General features: G+C 34.5%; 1 protein-coding gene across 9 annotated transcripts in view; it reads left to right on the forward strand.

The window, feature by feature from the left end:
- The window catches only part of GTF2I (general transcription factor IIi), an 81768-nt gene that overhangs the window by 30635 nt on the left and 30130 nt on the right, over positions 1-21003 (forward strand). For 3 of the 9 annotated variants that reach the window (XM_027527391.1, XM_027527393.1, XM_027527392.1), the window contains 3 exons: positions 153-196; positions 2673-2750; positions 11317-11373. In XM_027527391.1, coding sequence (XP_027383192.1) covers positions 153-196; positions 2673-2750; positions 11317-11373 — 179 coding nt within the window. Of the gene's footprint in view, positions 1-152; positions 197-2672; positions 2751-9102; positions 9163-11316; positions 11374-13428; positions 13492-21003 lie in introns of all 9 variants that reach the window. The other 6 variants (XM_027527384.1, XM_027527385.1, XM_027527386.1 and 3 more) reach the window with 5 other exon arrangements.

A 21003-nucleotide genomic window follows, 5' to 3' on the forward strand; every position in this document is an offset into this window, starting at 1 on the left:
GCAGGAAATAAATATGTGAATTTTAAAGTGAGTCACTTCTGCAGTGACTGGGTCAGGCGAGTGAGGTTATCCTGTGACATCCAGGTATTTGAGTGCTGTGTGTAAGTGGCCCTCATCGTGTAGAGCTTCATCGGGGTTTCTTTTCCTTTCAGCTGTGGCCCCGTCAAAGTAAAAACAGAACCCTCAGAGGATTCTGGTATGTACCAGTGCATTTAGAATCAGTTGTGAAATGTAAGTAAAGAAGACTTTCCCTTAATTTAGAAGTTTGTTTTTGGACTCATTACTTACTGCTTTGATGTGAAGTAGAACAGATTTATTCCAAAAGGTGACATTATTTGTTAATATTACTGCTGCTGCTGCTTGTTGATGATTTGAGGCACATCTTCTAAAGCCCTGTCGCGTATATAAACAGTTCATACTTGGACATTGTTCCCTGTATGGGATATACTACTTCTTTATCCATTTACCGTTTATTGGACATTTGAGTTCTTGGCCAGTTTTGATTGTTTTGAATTAAAATCTGTATGTGTGTCTGTGCGGAGATGTGTCTTCATTACCTTTTTTTAGTAGATTCAGAGGAGTGAATTGTGGTTCTTTGCTTCACTTTTTAAGCTACCGACGAATTGTTTTCCTTAGTGACTGTTATTTTATGTTCTTAGCAGCAGTGTGTGAGGGTTTGGGTTTCCATCGCTTGACCAACGCTTGTTATTGCCTCTCTTTTTTGTTTTATTGCAATGCTAGTGTTTTCTTGTCTGTCTTCTTTTCCCCTCACTCCCTTCTTTTCTTTTGCTAAGAAATCATCTGTTGGTGTTAGATGTTGTTGCCACAGGTGGGATATCATTGCTTCAAAGTAGGCAGAGCTGGAGTATCTGTTCATGTGTATTTATATTTACAAACGTATGTTTATCCATTCCCATCTATGATTTTTCATGCCCATATCTTCAGTTCCTCTCTTGGACACCCCAAGGTTTTTTTTTGTTTCCTTCCTTTCCTGGAGAATTTTCTGAGAGCCGTGGAAACCTTGTTCAGTGTGTTTGCATATTTCCTTTCACACAGGTTTCATTGCTAACCTCTTTGTCTTGCTGACCCTTTGACACTTTGGCTGGGCTATCACCACTACTGCCTGTCCCCCATTTTCCTCAGTCTCCCTGGCCTGAGAGACTGCCCCTCAAAGAAATAAATAGTCTCCTTCTGCCACCCTGCTTTGGGCCTTTGAAACTCCTGATGCAGCTGCATATCTTGGTCAGAGCAATCTAATGGTGTTTGAAATGAATTGTTGGGGTTAGAAGAAGTGTGAGTGTGTGTGTGTGTGTGAGAGAGAGAGAGAGAGAGGAGATACTGAATGAATGAGAATTTTTATGTATGTTATTTTTAGAGGGGTCTGCAAGAAAGGCAGCGTTGAATTCTCCTTATTGGGAATAAGTATTTGAGTTTGTTACACAGTTTGTTTCACAGAAGTTTTTTTCTTTCCCTCTTTCACGTCACAGGAAATCTCGGTTTAGTTTTTAGTTTGTTGTACTGAAATCACCATTTTGTAAATCTTCTCCCCTTAATTTATGTATTTGTCTCCTGAATAGTTTGGATCTAAAAATAGACTTGATGACTTGAGAAAAATGATATTTTTTGAATTTTTCAACCATCTTAATTGTAGATTAAAAAAAAAAAAAAAAAAAAAATTGTAGATTAATAGTACACATAGTGGTTTATTTATAAAGGGTTTTTTTTTTAATAGGTTTATTTTTTTCTGCCTTACACTTTGTTTTTGAATATGTGGGGAAAATACCTTTTATTAAGAACTCACTAAAGAATTTGTTAAGAATCTTAAAACTTTTAATAAAATTGAAGTATAATATATGCCAAATATAAGTGTATATATGGCCAGTGAATAAAAATGCCTGTGACCTAACACGCACTGGGATACAGAATATTAATGACACCCCAAGAAGGGTCTCTCCTCCCCTCTCATTACTCTTCTGAAAGTCAGCTGTTTGCTTGAGTATGTTTTTTTAACCTAAGGCTTATGCATTTTAATTTTCTTCAGCTTTCTTGAGGTATAATTGGCATTACTTGAGTTTTAACAACATAGACTTCTTTTCTCTAATTTTGACTTCCCTCTACATGGAATTGTACAATATACACTCATTTATATCTGGCCACAAAGGTCTACTTCAAATTATTTATCCTCATTGTGGGCAAAGTGTTAGGCTAAAAGGTATGATTTGTTACCCTTATTAATAAAGAGACATGTTAGGAGGGAAAAAAAATTCAGTGTCTCTTTATTAAAATCATTAAAAAGTATGCCATCTTTACTCTGGAATATTGGGTCATTAAAATTGATGTTTACAGGTGATTTTCATTGATTTATAAAAACATTTTTGACTATGAGTGAAAGCACTGTGACTAATTTTCTTTAATTGCAAAGATAACTTGTTGGAAGATAGATTTAGCATTAAATAATAATCCCAGAATGTTAGTAGGGTGGTTAAAACTTTGTCTTAGTTGGGTTTTAGATTATTTTTGTCCCCGTGATACCTTGCAAGCTTTTGTCTTTTGCAAACCTTTAAAATATGAATTGAATGCATTATTTTGCATTAATAGCAGAGCACAGGGGACTTCCCTATACAATCTGAATGCCTCAAAGTATAATTATATAATTTAATTTTCTTTTATAGGCATTTCTCTGGAAATGGCAGCTGTGACAGTGAAGGAAGAATCTGAAGATCCTGATTACTATCAATATAACATTCAAGGTAGTACTATTTAATAAAGTTTTTCTTTCCAGAAATTATTGTTGGTTATAATTAAAATTTGTTAATTGCCTGAATTTCTTAGATATTATTTTATTGATTGGTCCTTTGGTCCTTGACTAGCAGGTGTACTTGTAATTTCTCACTGGAATAAAATTGATTTCAAAATGGGGCACTCAAAGTCCATCTACACGGGCAATGTTGAATAATCATTAATATTCTTAAAAAGGACAAGTAAAAGTTGTGGCTTAAGATAGAATTCAGTTTCACTTTTCAGAGTTATTTGCAAGGCATAAAAAGTCTTCTAAACCTTTAATATCTGTTTGTGGAACAAAAATAACTTCACATTATTTTTATTATTTTAAAAATCTGTAAAAGATCAGATATTATTAAGTTTTAGGTATTTACCCTTTTATTCTCTATCTCTTCTTGAGTGATAATCAAGAAGGAATTAAAGCTCATAATTTCACAATGCAGTTTGCTTTTCTGCATTGATGGATTTTAGTTTAGAAGAACATCTCTAGTTTATGGTAAGTTTGATTGTCATAGATGCATAAAGTACATTAAACATTTAAAGTATAAGATCTGATTAGTTTTATGTATACCCATAACCCAAAAACGTTAGTCTTCACTGCACTCAAGATAATGAAGTGTCCATAACCCTCAAATTTCCTTGAGCCTCTTTGTAATTCACAGCTCTCCCCAGCCAATGGCTGATTTGTTTTCTATCATTTTATTTTAGTTTGCAGCTTTAAGAAATTTATATAAATGGAATCATCATAAAGTATGTACTGTTTTCTTGGGGTGGGGAGCTGTGACTTTCAAATTCCGTGTAATTGTTTTGAAATTCATCCACATTGTTGCATATGTCGATAGCTAATTCCATCTTGTTGCTGAATGTTACTCCATTGTTCATCTGTACCACAGTTTATCCTTCCGTCTATTGATGGACATTTGGTTGTTTCTAGTTCGGGGCTGTTAAAAATACAGTTGCTATGAACATTTGTTTGGAAATAGCGTTCGTTTCTCTGGAGTAGCTTTCCTGGCACTGGAATAGCTGAGACCTGTGGTGGGTATTTAAGCTGTGTCCCACTGCGCTTGTACTGTTGGGCATTTCCATCAGGGGGCAGTAGTTCTTGTCGCTCCATGTCCTTGTTAACACTGGTATGGTCCGCATTATTTTTAGCCACTTTATTGGGTGTCTTGTGATACCTCTTTTCGATTTTAATTTACATTTCTCTAATAGGTTTAGTTCATTTAAAATAATAATTTTTTATCAGTTCTGGAGTATTGTAAAAGCTAGGGATAAATTTATTCTACTTTGTAATCATGTATACATATATATTAAATCTATGTACATATATTAAGTTGTCTCCTAGTGAATTTCATAATTTTTATGTCAGTTTTGATTGTTTTATTGCCATGATGGTAGTAATCACATGGCTAAAAGGTTTAGATAAATCTAAAGGTTTTTAATCGAAAAGTTAAAATTTTGGAAAATATTTAGGCGTTTAGCAGTTTTTGGTACCTTGCTAACATACTTAATAAACACTGTTTAATAAAATCTTTTTTAGCACATTATATTTAATTTTAAAAATAAAATTCTGTATCTGTGGCATTGTCTTTTTAGCTTTGCTGTTACTAGACAGGATTATATAAGATTTTTTTCCCCCTTGAAAATAGGGAGTGTGAGTGACTTAAGGTAATGCTTGAGTAATGGGAGTGGAAATCTGATATTTGTAGAAGAAAAGATTGCTGAAAAGATCAAGTGCAGTTGAAGAAGGTGGGAGCCAGACTATTGATTTTCATCTAGCCTGAGAGATACAGTCCATGCAGTTTTGGTATTTTTTGCAGTTCTTTGTATATTCTGAATAAAAGTCCTTTGTGATGGGATTTGCAAATAGGTTAATTTGATGATGTCCAACTTACTGGGGAATTTTTCCCTTGTATGAATTGTGCTTAAGTACCATATCCAAAAAAAAAATCTTTAGTTTACAGAGATTTTCTTCTGTGTTTTATAAGCACTTTTATAGTTCTACATTTAAGTCTATGATTGGTTTAGACCTAATTTTTATATAGTATGTGGAATTCCAAGTTCAAACTTACACATACAGATATCCAGTTTTTCCAGCACCTTTTGTTGAAAAGACTATTGTTTTTTTGTTAATACTTTTACATCTCAGAATATTCTGTTACATTGTCAGTTTTCTCAAGCGTATCCTGTTACATAGATATTTCTGTTTCTACCCTTTCCCAAAATTGCATTGTCTTGAGGACTACAGTTTATAGAAGCCCTTGGGCATTTTGGTGGAGATTATGCTGAATCTATCGACTAAATTTGGTTGAATATCTTAATATTGAGTCTTCCGATGCATGAGCATGATATGTGGATGTTATCTGTTTAGCTCTTCTGTGATTCATCAGTGCTTAGTTTTCACCATACATATCTTATACATATTTTATAAGATTTATATCTAAGTGTTTAATGTTTTTCATTGTTACTATTTACTTGGTTCTGGCTCTGGAACTGTTTCTGTTTTTTGTTTCTTTTTTACTCAAACATCTAGCTTTTGCAACATTTCAGTAATTTTTTTTCTTTTTTTTGCTCTTATGTGTCTTTTTTTGTTGCTTTAATTTAGTTTTATGTTTCTTAACATGGGAACGTAAATCATTGAGATAATTTCCAATGTAAGTACTTAATGCTGTAAAGTTACCTCTTCAGCATTAGTTTAACTGCACCCTATAAACTTAGACATATTAGTATTAATAGTTCTTTTCATTCAGTTCAAAAACATTTTCTAATTTTCCTTGTCATTTCCTCATTGTCCTTTGGTTTACATGGAAAGTGTAGTCTCTTCAGATACTTGTGCAGTTGTCAGATAGCTTTCTGTTACTGATTTTTAGTTATATTTCCATTACAGTTGGAGAACATTCTTTGTATGATTTCAGTTATTTTAGATTTGTTAAGGTTGCTTAACAAATGATTGTTCAGGTCTGCTGTATTCTTACTGGCATTTCTCCCTCCTTGTTCTATCCACCACAAAAGCACTGAAACCTTCACCTGCCTCTGTCTGTCTCCGGCCTCATGCGTTCTCAAGGCCCGTTAGGGGTCAGCATGCTGGAGGCGCCTTTTCCCTTGGCTCCTTTCCTGGCAGCCCCCTTTCCAGCCCTGTTACCAGTGTCCGGAATGGTAACAACCTAAGTTAGTTTTGTCTGTTTTTGTAGTTTATGTAAATAGAATCCATCAGCATATATCAGGCCTCTTCTGTAAAATGTAATTTGTGAGACATGCTGTTGATTGTACTTACAGATGGTTTATTTGAACTGCTGTGTTGTACAGTCAGTACCCACGAGAATGGGTTCCAGAGTCACCCCCCAACCCCCTCCAATATCAAAATCCACAGATGATCAAGTCCCTTATATAAAATGGTGTAGTATTTGCATGTCACCTACAAACATCCTCCCGTATTCTTTATTTAAATCATCTCTATATTACTGAAATATCTAACACAATGTAAATGCTATCTTAGTAACTGCCAGCGTGCTTGAAGTTCACATTTTGCATTCTGGAACTTTCTGGAGTTTCTCTGTTCCAAATATTTTTGATCTGTGGTTGGTTGAATCTGCAGATACTGAATGCAGATTCAGATGGCCTACTGTATTCTAAAATGCTTTTTAAAAATGTTTAAAACCCACAAACATGATGTACATGTTCCCAGGTTTACAGAATCTCACATGAGGTAACATGCTGACTGTGTTACTGATGCCCTTCTTTAGGCCTTTCCTAGTCCCGTTTTTTTCTCTGAGTTAACCACTTCACTGAAATTGAGGTTTGCCCCTCCTGATAATGATTTTATACTTTAAATGAGTATACAGCTCCACAGAATGTCTTTGTATGTGTATCCAGGCACATAACATTTATGTATTTTCTCAGTTTTTAACTTTGGCACAAACGGTATCATGCTCTGTATGTGTTTTATGTATGTTCTCCTGTATCAGTACAGGTTTATGAGATCTACCTATTTTTGTCAGGTACAGGTTTTTTTGTTTTTTTGTTTTGTTTTTTTAGTATTTGTCCTTTTTTATGACTGGCTTATTTCCTTTATTTATTTTTGTCAGCAGTAGGTCTTGACTGCTGCACACAGGCTTTCTCTAGTTAGAGCGAGCACAGGCTGCTCGGTCTGCAGGGTGCGGGCTTCTCACTGCTGTGGTTTCTCTTGTTGCGGACCACCGGCTCTAGGCACAAGGGCTCAGTAGTCGTGGCACACAGGCTTAGTTGCCCCGCGCCATGTGGGATCTTCCCAGACCAGGGATCGAACCCAGGTCCCCTGCACTGGCGGGCAGATTCCCACTGGACTACCAGGGAAGTCCCAAGTACTGATGTGATACTGGCATTGCAGTGGTTACATATGTGATTATACTACAGTTCATTTGTTCTTTCTTGTGCTTTAAAACCATTCATGTTTTCTGCGAAACTTTTCGAATTCCAAAATAGACCTGGACACATCTCTGTGTACCTGTCAGTCTTCCTCTAAGATGGCTCAGATGTGAGCACTGGGAAAGCGTGATTTGTCTGCAAAAACGGGTAGACACTCCTCAAGTGGTGAGGGCGCATGTGCGACTCATTTAATGACAAAGTCCAAGTCATGTGCTATTAAAACATGTCTAAAATTAAACAACATAATTTGATAGTATAGTGATATATGAAGGTAGCTGGGCAAATAGTAACCAAAAGAAACCAAGTTTACTAATAATAATTTGAGGCCAAAAAAGAAAAAATTAACAAGTATAAAGAGTAAGACTGTATAGTCAATATACTAATAAAGTACTAAGTTGACAGGATAATCATTAACTTTTATTACCTAAAAATGTAGCCTCAAAAGTCAAAGTAAAAAATTGATTCAGTTTGATGTAGTTGATAAATTTGTGAATGCAGTCATATGGGAGATTTTAACCAATGATGAATGCTTATAGAGTAGAGTATTTGAACTCTGCAGTTGATGAACATAAGCCAATTCATGTATATCCAGAATTCCATACCCAGTAAATGTTTATTTACAAAATATGGAACTTTTACAAAAATAAACTTTACAGTTGTTCATGGATAGCCTTAAGAAATTGCCAGAAAATATTGTAATTAATTAGAAATCAATAATAAGCACATTATTTAAAATAGAAATCCTATACCATGGGAATCCTAAGAAATATACTTTGGCTTAAAGAGGACCTTATTAAAATAGTTTAGAGCAGAACAATATTGATAATGATATATAGCTAGACTTGTGAAAGAGCAGCTAAAGCAGTATTATGAAGTCAATACATTTTGCTATCATACAGTACATTTTTTCTGTATATTTTAAGTCTGGGTTACATGACTAGGAAGCAGTGAATCTGGCATTCGAAGTCAGGTCTCTCATTGAACATTTTGCTCTTCATTGAGACTCCAAATATAAATAATTTTTCTGTTTTCTGTGAAATTATTTTCTATGCTACGTCCTTTACTTATAATGTATACTTTTGTGCCTCTTCATGAAATTCCTCATGCATTTGCAAAGCCTTTTAAAAGTCTTAGGATGTTTTCCAAAAAATATTCAGAGAAAGTGAAGCGGTTTGTGTTCATTTCAGATATGAACATGTTTATGTTAAGTAGCCGTTGAGAACACAGTGTTCTCTTTTAAATCTATTACTGTCACTGAAAGCATAATACATGCAAGTGTGTTGTCAATATCTATAGCTTTCTGTGAAGGTTTAATTAAGACGAAATATATTGTATATTAATTATTGGGGAAAACCATGTTATTAAAAATTTTTATGGATCTGTAGAGAAAGGATTTTTGAATGAATAATTGTCATATTTCTATTTCAATGGAGTTTCAAGCTTATTGATAGGTTAATTGCATGATTTTAGAGATTCTAAGGAAGGTACAACAATTTGACTCTGCATTTTTCTTTAGTATGGCAAAGCATTAAGACAAATATTTGTCAAGGAAGAATCAAATGCAGCCTGTGAGATGTATCTGTGCTTGTTGCCTATATGAAGCGAAAGTGCCAGCTTGCTGCCACGAACATGGCCCATATCCACCATTTAGACGTATCATTCCCATTCAGTTCGTGTCTAGTCATTTTCAGAATTTCTTTTGACTGTCTGTATATGGCTTTATCTGAATACACTTTTTCCATTCACTAAGACCATAAATTGACACCATTCATTTGTCAGTCTTTTTTTTTTTTTTCCTTTTTTTTAACCCATGAAAAGGCTGTAGTATTCCATATCTCTCACCCAAATTTGTTTGCTGAAGTGACCCAAAATCTATTTTTGGGATTCGTTTTGAAGTGTTATCTTTGTGTCCCAAAGCAGGCCCTTCTGAAACTGATGATGTTGATGACAAACTCCCCCTTTCGAAGTCTTTGCAAGGTATAACTTTTTCACTTCCATTTTCCCACATGATGTTCTTATGTAATGTTTCTTTATACTGGACAGACTGTGTTTTTCTATTTATATCTGTATTATTACTTTTCTAAATGGAAAAGGAAATGTATTGGCCTTTTTTTTTTTTTTTGAAACATAAATGAACTTCACAAGCAACAATTTTTGAAAACCAATTTTCCCTTTTGTGAATCTAGTAATGAATCTCGAAATGGGTACATGACACACTTTCATATTTAAGGTAAAGTACACATTTATACCTTATATCAGAATAGTCAGAAATAAGGCTTATATTGTATAGTTAGTAATGTAAATATCAGTAAGGTCATGTTGATACTTAATGTTTAGAAAGATTGTAAGATATCATTTGTAAATCCCTAATTTTATTGATTGAATGTCTTTTGGGGAATTTCTGTGTAGTGTTCCCTCCCTTGATGAACATAGGCTATTTGTGATGGCTTTACTTTACCTCTGCTTATTCCGGCTTGAGTGCATTAGATTTCATTCTTTTTCCTTCTTTGGCTGCTCTATGCAGCATGTGGGGTCCTAGTCCCCGCACCAGGGATTGAACACACGCCCCCTGCATTGGGAGCACAGTGTTAACCACTGGACCGCCAGGAAAGTCCCAAGATGTCTTTTCTTTAGCTGTACTTTTAATATAAATGTAATTGCTTGATTTACATTTTGAGAGAACAAAAAGTACACACAGAATCACCCTTTACTTACCGTGTTATGACCTGAAGAACATCACCTGACTTATTCTTAGCCAGCCTTCCCTTTTTAAGTACTGGTCCTTTCTCCATTACCTCTCCTTGTTTTGACCTCACACTTTTGTTTTCTTTGGCATTACAGTCAAAGAATCCAGCGCTCCATAAATTCAAATGTTAATGTTTAATGGGGAGAGGGGAGCCGTGTGTTGAGAAAGCATAATTTAAGGAGTTAAGTAAAGAATAATTCTTGGCTACAGATTTATAGATTTACCCATTGTTTTGAGCTCAGGTGAGTTTTCAGAACATAAAATAAATGGAAAAGAATCCCAAGATAATTAGAGCTCCATAAGATTAGACATGGAAAACCCCAAATATTTGGTCTTAACATGGTACTTTAAATTTGAAGGTGCTAGGTACTGAATGACAGTCTTTTTTTTTTTTTTTTAACTATAGTCAATGCTCTTTAAAACTCAAGATAAAAGTGTATAAAACCTGTGTCTGGGGGTGGGGGTTGCCTTTAGTATAGTTTCTTAAATTAGTTATCAGTGGATGACAAAATAGACCTGATGTTTCCTCCTGCTCCCTTGCTTTATTCTTCCCTATAGGTAATACATTTTTATTTCTACACGAAGGCAGTGATTTTCAGTCTTCTCGATGTTAGTACCTCAGACATTTAAGGACGGAGGATCAATAGTCTGGGGCAGTTTGGGCACTTAACCTAATTGGCTCTCTTGGGTTTTGGATGACTTCTTTCCTGTTTATGAGTAAAGTTTCTCCAGTAGGATGAGCCTGTTCACTGTTGAATGCCTAACCTGATACATTGCTTTATGTTCCAGTGTGTAGAAGCAGGCAGATTATATTACCTGAATTAAAATGCTTTTGAGACTAAAGGTAGTATCTTAAGTTTTAACTTCTGCATTTCCTTTAAGTGCAACTTTGATTAAATAATGGGGATTTAGTTTCCATAGCTTCCACCGTAGTACAAATGGAAAGCAAGAAACGTTTCGCAGCCAAACCTGAACTTGTGTTTCTAGACTTGATAGAGTCTTACGAGCAAAGACAGAACTGACTCTGATGTGTGTTTTTGTGTGTGCATCAATGGCAGATGAGCTTGGCGCTCTGAAACAAACTATTCTAGTTCTCAAATTCGAATATCTCTCAGTAGTTATATTGTGTAGTTCTAGTATCTAATATTAAATCCCCACATCTACTTAGGTTTACTCTATATGTTTGCATTTTAAAATAATTCTTTTGAGTTTTCATACAGAAGTGTTAACAAGTTTTTCTGAATTAGATAATATTGTTTGAATTAACTGCTAAGAAGTTAAAAGAATCAGCTTGTATTTGTGTTTTTATTTGCATTGTTGCCTAGTTTCTCTTCTCCCAGCATCAGTCTTTATTGGTTTATTATATGGGTTTATCTTCTTTTTAGGAAGCCATCATTCTTCAGAGGGCAATGAAGGAACAGAAATGGAAGTACCAGCAGAAGGTTAGATTTGGGAATTTTTACTTTGCTGTGTTTATATTATATTGTTCTGTACTACAGGGAATACTATCCTTAAAACCTTATTTGGAAATAAAATGATTGTTATGGTATGCCTTCTTAGCCAACAGGTGTTTTTTTTTTTAGCCCTAAAGATGTTAAACCTCTTTTACTGTATTGAATAATAAAATATGTGGGGACTAAAATTTAAGTGGTAAGTAAAATTCTTCATGATGCAAAATGTTGCCCATTTTTTCGTGGTCATCTTATGCCATATTTGGAAAGAATGGTTTTAATATTTAAAATTTAAATTATTACTGGCTCTGTTCATATCAGGGTAATGTCGGCTCCATAAGATTACTAAAAGAGCAATGGTCTGGCTGCTCATTTTTATACTTACAGCCACCCCGTGGACCGCTGTGTCAACCCGCCATCTTCCTTTGATTGCAGGATTGAAAGAATATTCAGCCACAGCTTTTTAAGTTATTGGAATCTTGAGTTAAACCGTTATCATGCAGAATGGCTTCCTAATTTGTAAACTGTTTAGATAGTTCCAAAAGAATTTTTATAGGTTTCTCCCAAGGAAAGCAAGTGGTAAGGCAACTAGATCTTATTTTAGAATTGTTGTTTCTCATATAAGCTGGTCATGTCAAGCCTTATTTTTTTAAGACTAAAAAAGGAGTCTATTCTGTACCTTTTTATTCTTTATATTTGCCTTTTTTTTTTAATCCATAATTTGATATTTTACCCTCTTTGAGTGGCGGGAGTTCCAAAGGTCGCTGGAAAGTTGACTGATCTTTCTAAATTCAGATTTAGAATTGGAGTGTTCTAATGGGCTTCCCGGGTGGCTCAGAGGGTAAAGCATCTGCCCGCAATGCGGGAGACCTGGGTTTGATCCCTGGGTCGGGAAGATCCCCTGGAGAAGGAAAAGGCACCCCACTCCGATACTCTTGCCTGGAAAATCCCATGGACGGAGAAGCCTGGTAGGCTACAGTCCATGGGGTCGCAAAGAGTCGGACACGACTAAGCGACTTCACTTCACTTCAATGGAATACATTTCTTGCAGAAATACTGAGATGCTCATTTAAAATAATATTTTAAATTTCTTGTTGAATTTTTTTAATAGATGATGGTGTTGGTGAATTTTTTTTTGGTTTGTTTTCTTTTACTGTGTGGAGGTAATTAGATATTTCCTCTGTAACAAAATCCTGTTTTAGATAGGCAGTATTTACAACAAGGAAATAAAACCTGTTTACAAGATGAATCATACTGGTGTTCATTGGGCAATGTGATTTAGATATTAGGCTTTGAATCACTTTATTTTTGAGGAAATTTTTATTGTCATTGCAGTGTTAATAGAGTTGAAGTTAGGTTCTAGTCTTTATTCCTTTACTAACAAGTGAACATAATCTTTGGCAAATCAATTAATCTCTCAACCTTTGCAAAATGAAAGGAGAGTTGATAAAGATACTCTCTAGCTGAGCTTCCAGCACTAACATTCTGATGTACATTTGTTTTCTGTAGTAACACAAATATTTAATTTTATAAAGTATGTTACATGCAAAGTTAGTTAGATGATACAGTCCTGTCTGTATTTGTCACAGTAGTCACTGTTTTGATATGAGGGTTCCCACCGCAAAAACTTTGTGGTTTTATTTAACAATATAAGCCACTCCTGGTATTTCTGAAAGAAGAGGAGAAATAGTTTTTTGTTTTTTTTTTTTAACATAATAAAGCCTTTGTATATATCCTAGCACCTTCTAGTTACAGCAGGAAAACAATTTTAACTTCATTATAATCTTACTCCTCTAGAAAGTTTGAGTCCTTTAATGCAGGTAACTTGGTATTGTCTAATAGTTTTCCAGAGTTTTTCTACTTTTTGTTTTCTCTTCTCCCTGTTTAAAAGGGTCAGAGATTTTCATTTAACAAGTATGAGGTGAATTCAAATGACAGTAAAATTTTATGGTAGGCTGCTTTTGGAATATCAAATCCGTAAAATGTTGGAACATAATAGAAAGTGCTTTATAATGAATGTCATTTTAGAATTTTATTTTTTTCAAGATTCTACTCAACATGTCCCTTCAGAAACAAGTGAGGACCCCGAAGTTGAGGTGACTATTGAAGGTTAGTTATCTAAAAGCCTTGATTCCAAAAGTGTACTTCTGGTCATAAAAATTATTTGTCACATTCACATTGCCAAGTATGCATTTCATTCATTTTTAAAGGAAACTTGTGGGAAAAAAAAAAAATGGAAGCATATATGTGTATGTGTGACTGAAGTAACCACATCCCACAGCACACCCAATGCTCTGGGAGTTTTAGACAGCAAAACTAAGCTGTGAAGATGAGTGGTGGACCAGGCTATATACTGGTACTTTCTACCATTGGGAAACAGAATTTTTAAAAAGAGAAAACTATGACCAGACCGGCTGCACACAGAAATAGATTTATAACCTATTACTGAGCTGTGACATAGGAGACTTACTTAGTCCTGGGACCCCGGTTGTCAACCTTAGTGAGGTGGAGGAGAAAGTATCAATAGTTCAATTTCTAAAGCGAGTTTTCCCTTAAAATGCTAACATATAATGTGTCCTTCAAAACTTTTGAAGCAGCAGCTGTAAAAATATTCTAAACTAATGTATATAAAGTTGCTTCAGACCTAGTTTCTTCTTCGGAGATAGTGCATGAATTCAGATGAGCCAGTGTATCCTGCATTATTTAAAGATTCAGCTAATTATTAACAGGAGCATGCCTTATATTTCATAGTTATTAAGTGTACTGATTTTTTTCTTTTTTATCTCACATGACTCCTGTAAATTTTTTTCTCCTCAAAGTGATTCTTTTCTAAAGCAAAAATGTTGTTAACCCCCGCCCTGCTCCAGTGTCCCTGTACTCAGCGGTAGATGTCACTTTATTGTGAGATCTAAAAATAAGCTAGATGTGTCCACATGCATTTACAGGTGTTTTCAGTGTACAGCTTTATAATGAGCAAGTGAAATACACACATACCACATTTCCCATAGTGTTTTTCCCGTAACTTTACATCCTGGTACTTCACTATTTTGTTTAACTGCTGCATAACCTGTCTTGGTTTGCCATCTCTGTCTCCTTTTCTTCTTTGTTTATAATAGCCTGTCCTCTCCTGATGTCCACTGGTTACTATGGTGTTTGGCTATTTCAGACTAGTGAAAACGTTTGTCTTCATTGCTTCTAAATTATAAGCTGATCGGTAGCTTTCGCCCAGTATCAGAAATTTTCTCCTATTTTGCATGTTAACATCTCAGTTAATTTAATATACACATTTTATCATTAGCATAATTTTACTAACCTAAAATTGTTTTGAATTGTTTCTAGTCTAGCATTTAATAATTTAATTTATTCATTTAGTCATTCATTCATTTATTCATTGGCCACACCAGGCAGCTTGTCGGATCTTAGTTCCCCAATCAGGGATTGAATCAGTGCCCCCCGACCCCCTGCAGAGGAAGTGTGAAGTCTTAACCCCTGGACTGCCAGGGAAGTCCTCAATAATTGACTTTAAATTAGAAGCTCAATTATGAGAAGAAAATCTAGATTATATAATATCTAGATATTATAAATTAAAATTATAAGTTAAAATCTAGATATTATAAATACTCAGAACCTTTTCCTTCCTATAGAGATAAGAAAAGTAGATGATGATTAAAATTATGAGCATAGGGACTCCCCTGTTGGTCCAGTGGCTAAGACTGAGCACTCCCAATGCAGTAGACCTGAGTTGAATCCCAGATCAGGGAACTAGATCCCACATGCTGCACTAAGATCTGGCACAGCCAAATAAATATTTTATAAAATTATTAGCATAAACCTTTAAAATAGGACTAGTAACCACATTGATTCATCTTAAACCTTAAAACCCATAAAGGCTATATTAGAATTGCTTAGAAAATAAACACTTGGTTTTCATAGTGTAAACCTTTAAAGGGATGTCAAAATAATTAAGACATCAATAGCTTACAAACCTGAAACGTGTGTCAGTCTTTTCAGTTTTCATTCTTTGAAGGGAATGATAAATTCCATTTCTTTTAAACTAAGACATAGTTCCAGAGTGTTGATTTATCATCCATATTTTCCAACTAGTAGAATTTTGCTATTGAGGCTGCTGCTTTATGTTCAGAAGACCAGAGAAATACCAGGTCTGTGTAAAGTAATTACTTTTCCTAGTAACATTTTCCATGGGATGTGTGCTCACAAACAAACTATATACCAACTCTAATTAAATTGCTAATTAATTGTTATCCATACATTATGGAAGGTAAATTTTAAGTCTGTGATATTAACAAGGAAGGTCAAATGAGAACTGACATCCACATCTTTTTGATAAGTATATTGTATTTTTTTTTTTTCCTAGAAAGACAAGTACAGATGGTAGAAACTAGAAAAATATCCACGGTTAGAAAATTAAATTTTGATACATTCTAATATTAGAAAAATATATCACGCATTGAAATGGTAACTTTGAGATCTGAAGAAAGACCTCTAGTGTAATACTCTTAGTAGCAGGGTGGTGGGGAGGAGCCTCCTTTCCTGAACAAGGCACCTTTAAAAGGAGAAGTGTACCTAGAGGACTATGTTAGTTTTCTTTAGGAAAATCCTTGTTCTTGAAATAAGACAATCCTGCTTGCGTGGTGGTGACTTTCGTTTTCTCCTATTGTATATTCCTGCATTTCCCAAAAAGTTTATAGAAAAGAAAAAAGAAACTTAGTCTTCAAGTGAGTTTTGTAAGGTTTTCCACATTAGCCTTGATATCTTTATTTGCCACTATGTGACTGTTATTAAGGGTCTGATTGAGACTGATGCAGACACGTTATCCTGCAAGAAACAGTCCCCTGAGCTGAGATCTGCTCTTCCATTTGCTGTTGCTCAGTCTCTCAGTCGTGTTGCACTCTTCGCAGCCCCATGAACCGCAGCATGCTAGGCTTCCCTTCCATTTGTGGTGATCCGTTTGTTATTGAAGTCAGTGGTGCACGTGTGGAAGCTCTGTGACCTCGGTTTGGGAAATGTCTCTTAGAGTTAGAGTTATATGGCTGTGCATGCCTTGATTTCATAAACACCATGACTTCATTTTTGGTTAAAATCAGACTGTTGTCAGGTCTTTGGCTTAGGCATGTGTTTGATAAGGGCAGAGAAAATCTTGCCTCAGAATTATTTGAAGTCTGGCTGTCATGAATGAGCTGAAGATGGAAAGTATTGTGCTTTAAAAGAGATTTCCTTATATGCAGTTCATTTTCAAACATTTTCCGCAACTTGAGCCATTCACACGTGTTTATTTGGCTGAGGCAAAGCCCCCTGATTATTATTATTTGTCTTCAGATTGCTTTTAAATAGATTAAAAGGGTTTCGTGTCTTCTTTTTTTACAATTTTTTAAATTTCATGTCTTCTTAAGTAAAACTGTTTGAAATTTAAAGTTTTCTTCGGTAAATAAATTAATTACATAAATATTTACACATAGGAATGCAGTTTATAACACCACATATATATACATGGACTGCTCTTTGGATAACACTGCTTTAGGGTTTCAGTAATTGGATTTCATCCTCTCATGGTATCCTTTTTTGTGTGTGAAATTTAGAAATTTTTGACTGTCGCACATAACTTTCAGGATTGTGCTATTCAAACGTTCATTTATCAGTCCACAAATATCAGACACCTTGTATGTACTGGCGGCTGGAATAAGTGTTAAAGATTTTGGAATGAACAAGATAGGCAAGTCCATTGGAGGGTTTTGAACAGGGAAGTAATAAATTCTTTCTTTTTGAAGAAACAGGGCCACTGTAAAGACTGAGAGAGCAGATCATAATGGAAGCAAAGTGATTATAGTTACTCAGAGGGAGATACTTTAGAATTGCGTGGTGACAGTAGGAACAAGGAGTGATTGAATTCAGGGTATTTTGAAGACAGAGCAATTGTCTTGGTTGGTTGTTGTTTAATTATTCTTATAAATGTTACTTGAGAGTTTGTAGAATCTATATAATTGGGTATGTTATCATTTGAATATTTTATTTTTAATTTTATAGTTGCTAACAAATCACTTAGTTGACATCCAATTATTACATAAAAATTAGACTTTTGGAGGTGTTAGGACCTGGATCCATGGGTGAAAAATGCCATTTATTAATTTGAAATGTGGAGGGTAATTAATACCTCCAAATAATTTCAAGAGAAAGAGTACCTGATTTATTTTTATTTCATTTCTTTTAGTTTGAATAGGTGTCAGATTATTTGATAAAATTACCAATTTGATCATGTTGAAAATAAGTATCAGAAAAAAGTTTTTATATATTAATGCATTCATCAAGAATTAGATAAATTCAGTAACACATTTGAGCTCTGATTTCTGTGTTCTCTATGGGCATATCTGTAAGTAGTATGTGGCAAAAAGGAAAACCAGGTTTTTCTTGATAGAAATTTTGAATTGGGGACTATCTCTGCCCTTTTTTCATGGGGTGGGAGGCTTGTTTTTAGCATTGCAGCATAGCTAGGCCATATTCCTCACTCATTTGCAGCTTTTGCATGCTAAAATACCTTGAAATACATTTTATAAGCTTCTAGTTTTGAAGATATAAACATTTTTAGTTTGGGCTTCAATTTGAAGCATCCAGAGATGCATGGTTTTTTTTTTTTTTTTAAAGAAGTGATTGTTTATAATGTGGAAGCGCCATGATAATTAGAAAACAGTGCTCCCTGCTGAACTGATTGTTAGAGGCAGACTGATTTCTGCGACAAAGAAATAATTTTAATCCTTTGTGAAATGGATTGTGAGGTCAAGAGTAACGTTTCCTCATACTTTCCCAGAATCAGTTTTTTGCTGCAGTAGTGGAGAAAAAAAAAAGGTGTGTTTGAGTTCATAGCTCTTCTTGACGTAATTCCATATTTCATATAAATTAAAACACCCTTTATAATTATGTAGTAAGTATATGAAATGGGTTAGTCTTTTAATAGAATTTATGTTGTGGTATTTTATTATCACAAATAACTTCATCTGTTCACATTTAATAGATTGACTTCATTATTGTCTCGAGAGAAATGTGATAAATGCTTTTTAATGTTTTACAGTCTTTGTTAAATCATTTGTTAACTTGTTAAAAAATACTCTACTAGATTTGTCTTTTTTCTAGTTATGGTCAAGGAGGTTATTTTTATAAAATATATTTAGACTATTAAATCCTTTTGTATTAAAGTAAGTTAATCTGATTCAAGAAATGTGGTTGTTGGACACTAAAGAAAAGCAAAGCTCTCTTGCCCTTTCCCCTTCACCTCAGTGTCAAACTTCTCAGATTACAGTTGGGATGAATTTTGTTACCATCATAAGCTATATTTTCTTTTTTATATTCTTTCAGTTTTCGTTTTATCTAATTTAATAATCATTTAAAATTTCAATTTATAGAAATATTTAGGCTATATTAGCCTGTAAGGAAAATCGTTTTGTTTTAAATATCATTGCTTAACGTTCATAAAGAAATACACTGAACAGTTAAAATGCTTGGACAATATTCATAGGTCAGATAAGTATATTTCACTTTATCCTTTGCAAACTAGCCTAAAAATATTCTTTGGCTTCTAAAAATCTCTTTGGAAATTGGAAAAGAAGGATTTTGTCTGTCTGTTTTCAGAAACCAAACATTAGAGATACCTAATATGTTTTCCAAAATACATCTACGTAGGGCATTAAATAATTAGGTTCAAACCTATTATGGAATGTTTTGACTATTTTTAATCCTTGTACTAACTTATGAGCCCAGAATTCTTCATAGTCAAGTTTTTATTTTACTGGTAGTTCGTCATTTCAAAATTGTTCTTTTCCACAGATTTTTTTTCTGGTTTTGCACGTGCTTTTCTACAGTGGAATTGAACACTGAAAGTTTTTATAGTGTCGTCTGTTGTTATATGGTAACTGTTGTCTGAAGTAGTATCCGTTAGAGTAGCACTTTAAGATTTGCCAGCGCGTGTGCTGTGCTTAGTTGCTCAGTTGTGTCCAACTCTCTGTGACCCCATGGACTATAGCCTACAGGCTCCTCCATCCTTGAGATTTTTCAGGAAAGAGTACTGGAGTGGGTTGCCATTTCCTTTTCCAGATTTACTGGCATGTAAATAAGTCCTAATATGACTTTATCTGGCCCCAGTGACTCAACACCTTTTTCTCCTGTTGGTTTGAATGGTCAGTAAATGATTTCAGGTTTTTAGAAATCTGTTGACATTTTCTTTGGCCCTCCATATCTCCAAGCTTTAACCAACCATGGATGAGGAGTATTGGGGAACAATTTTTTAGCAAGTTCTACAAAGCAAAATTTGAATTAGCCACGTGCCAGGGAGCTATCTGTCCAGCACTGACATTGTCTTAGGTATTATAAGTAATGTAGAGATGATATGAAGTATAAGGGAGGATGTGCATAGGTTATATGTGAGTAATATGCTAGTTTTATAGTGACGTCAGCATCCGTGGATTTTGGTATCCACAGGGTTTGTGGCACCAGTCCCTATTAGCCTGTAAAGGAAGAACCCACAGTCAGTGAACAGGAGAATCAGTGTGCCTTGTCCTCTGATGCTATGAGAGGAATGACATTTAAGTATTTTAGGCTTATGCGTAGATTCCCTTGATTAATATACAGAGTATATAAAAGTCACCCATTGCTGTGCCAGGCAACGTGGCGTATGATGCTAAATTTGGATTTCATGTTATTCTTTGAGAGCTTATCTATTAGTTAATAGCTTAAAGAATTATATTCATGATCTCATAACATAGTTAAGTCTGTAACATTCTCTGATCCTGTTTGTTAGCTATAAAATGAGAATGAAAATTACCCTGAAAAGGGTAATTTATTGTATCTTATGGTATCTCTTTGTTACTGCTGTTTCCTTTAACTCAATAATTATTTTCTTCTTCATTCCAAGTTTAAGTGTAGATTTCTTAAAATGATATTTTCAATAATTTACAGATGGTGTTTGAATAGAAATCTTAGTCGTGTGCCAACTGGTATTTTCCAGGGATCAGAAGAATATGACAGTGACAGCTTTTCTTACTTGATCCAATGTCCTTAATTCTAGCATCAAATATACTGCAGCATCATAGCAGAGTTGAGTTGTAGTGATAGCTACAAAGAAAGCTTACTACAGATTTCTTGGGTGGTCTATATTCTGTGCTTAAGTATATGATCTCCATACATAGGTATTGTATCGGATGAATCAACAATGCTTGTTTCACAAATAATGTAATCTTATTTCTTTTAGTTTTGTTTATTGAAAGTTATCTGTACAGTTAGTTATCTAACCTCCTTTATGTGCTTGAATATTGTATAAGTTTAAATATTTTTCCATTCAAGCTACATATTCTTCCCCCTTCCTTATATATTTGTATGGTTTCCTTAGCTGTCTCCATTGAAACCTTTTTCATGAAAGACTTAAAATACACTATAATTCTTGACAGCCCTCTGAAAGGAGTTAGGAGAAAAGGAAATTTCTAATGACTTAATTCAAACTAATTTCAAGCAAATTGAAAAAAGAAGACAAAGGAAAATGAGGATGATTCACTTGATCAGCTCCCAGAAGAGTAGGAAAGCTGGAAATGTAACTGGGAAAAAATGATGCTGAAATGGCAA

Source organism: Bos indicus x Bos taurus, chromosome 25 (assembly GCF_003369695.1).
Source record: "Bos indicus x Bos taurus breed Angus x Brahman F1 hybrid chromosome 25, Bos_hybrid_MaternalHap_v2.0, whole genome shotgun sequence".
NCBI classification, from domain to species: Eukaryota; Metazoa; Chordata; class Mammalia; order Artiodactyla; family Bovidae; genus Bos; species Bos indicus x Bos taurus.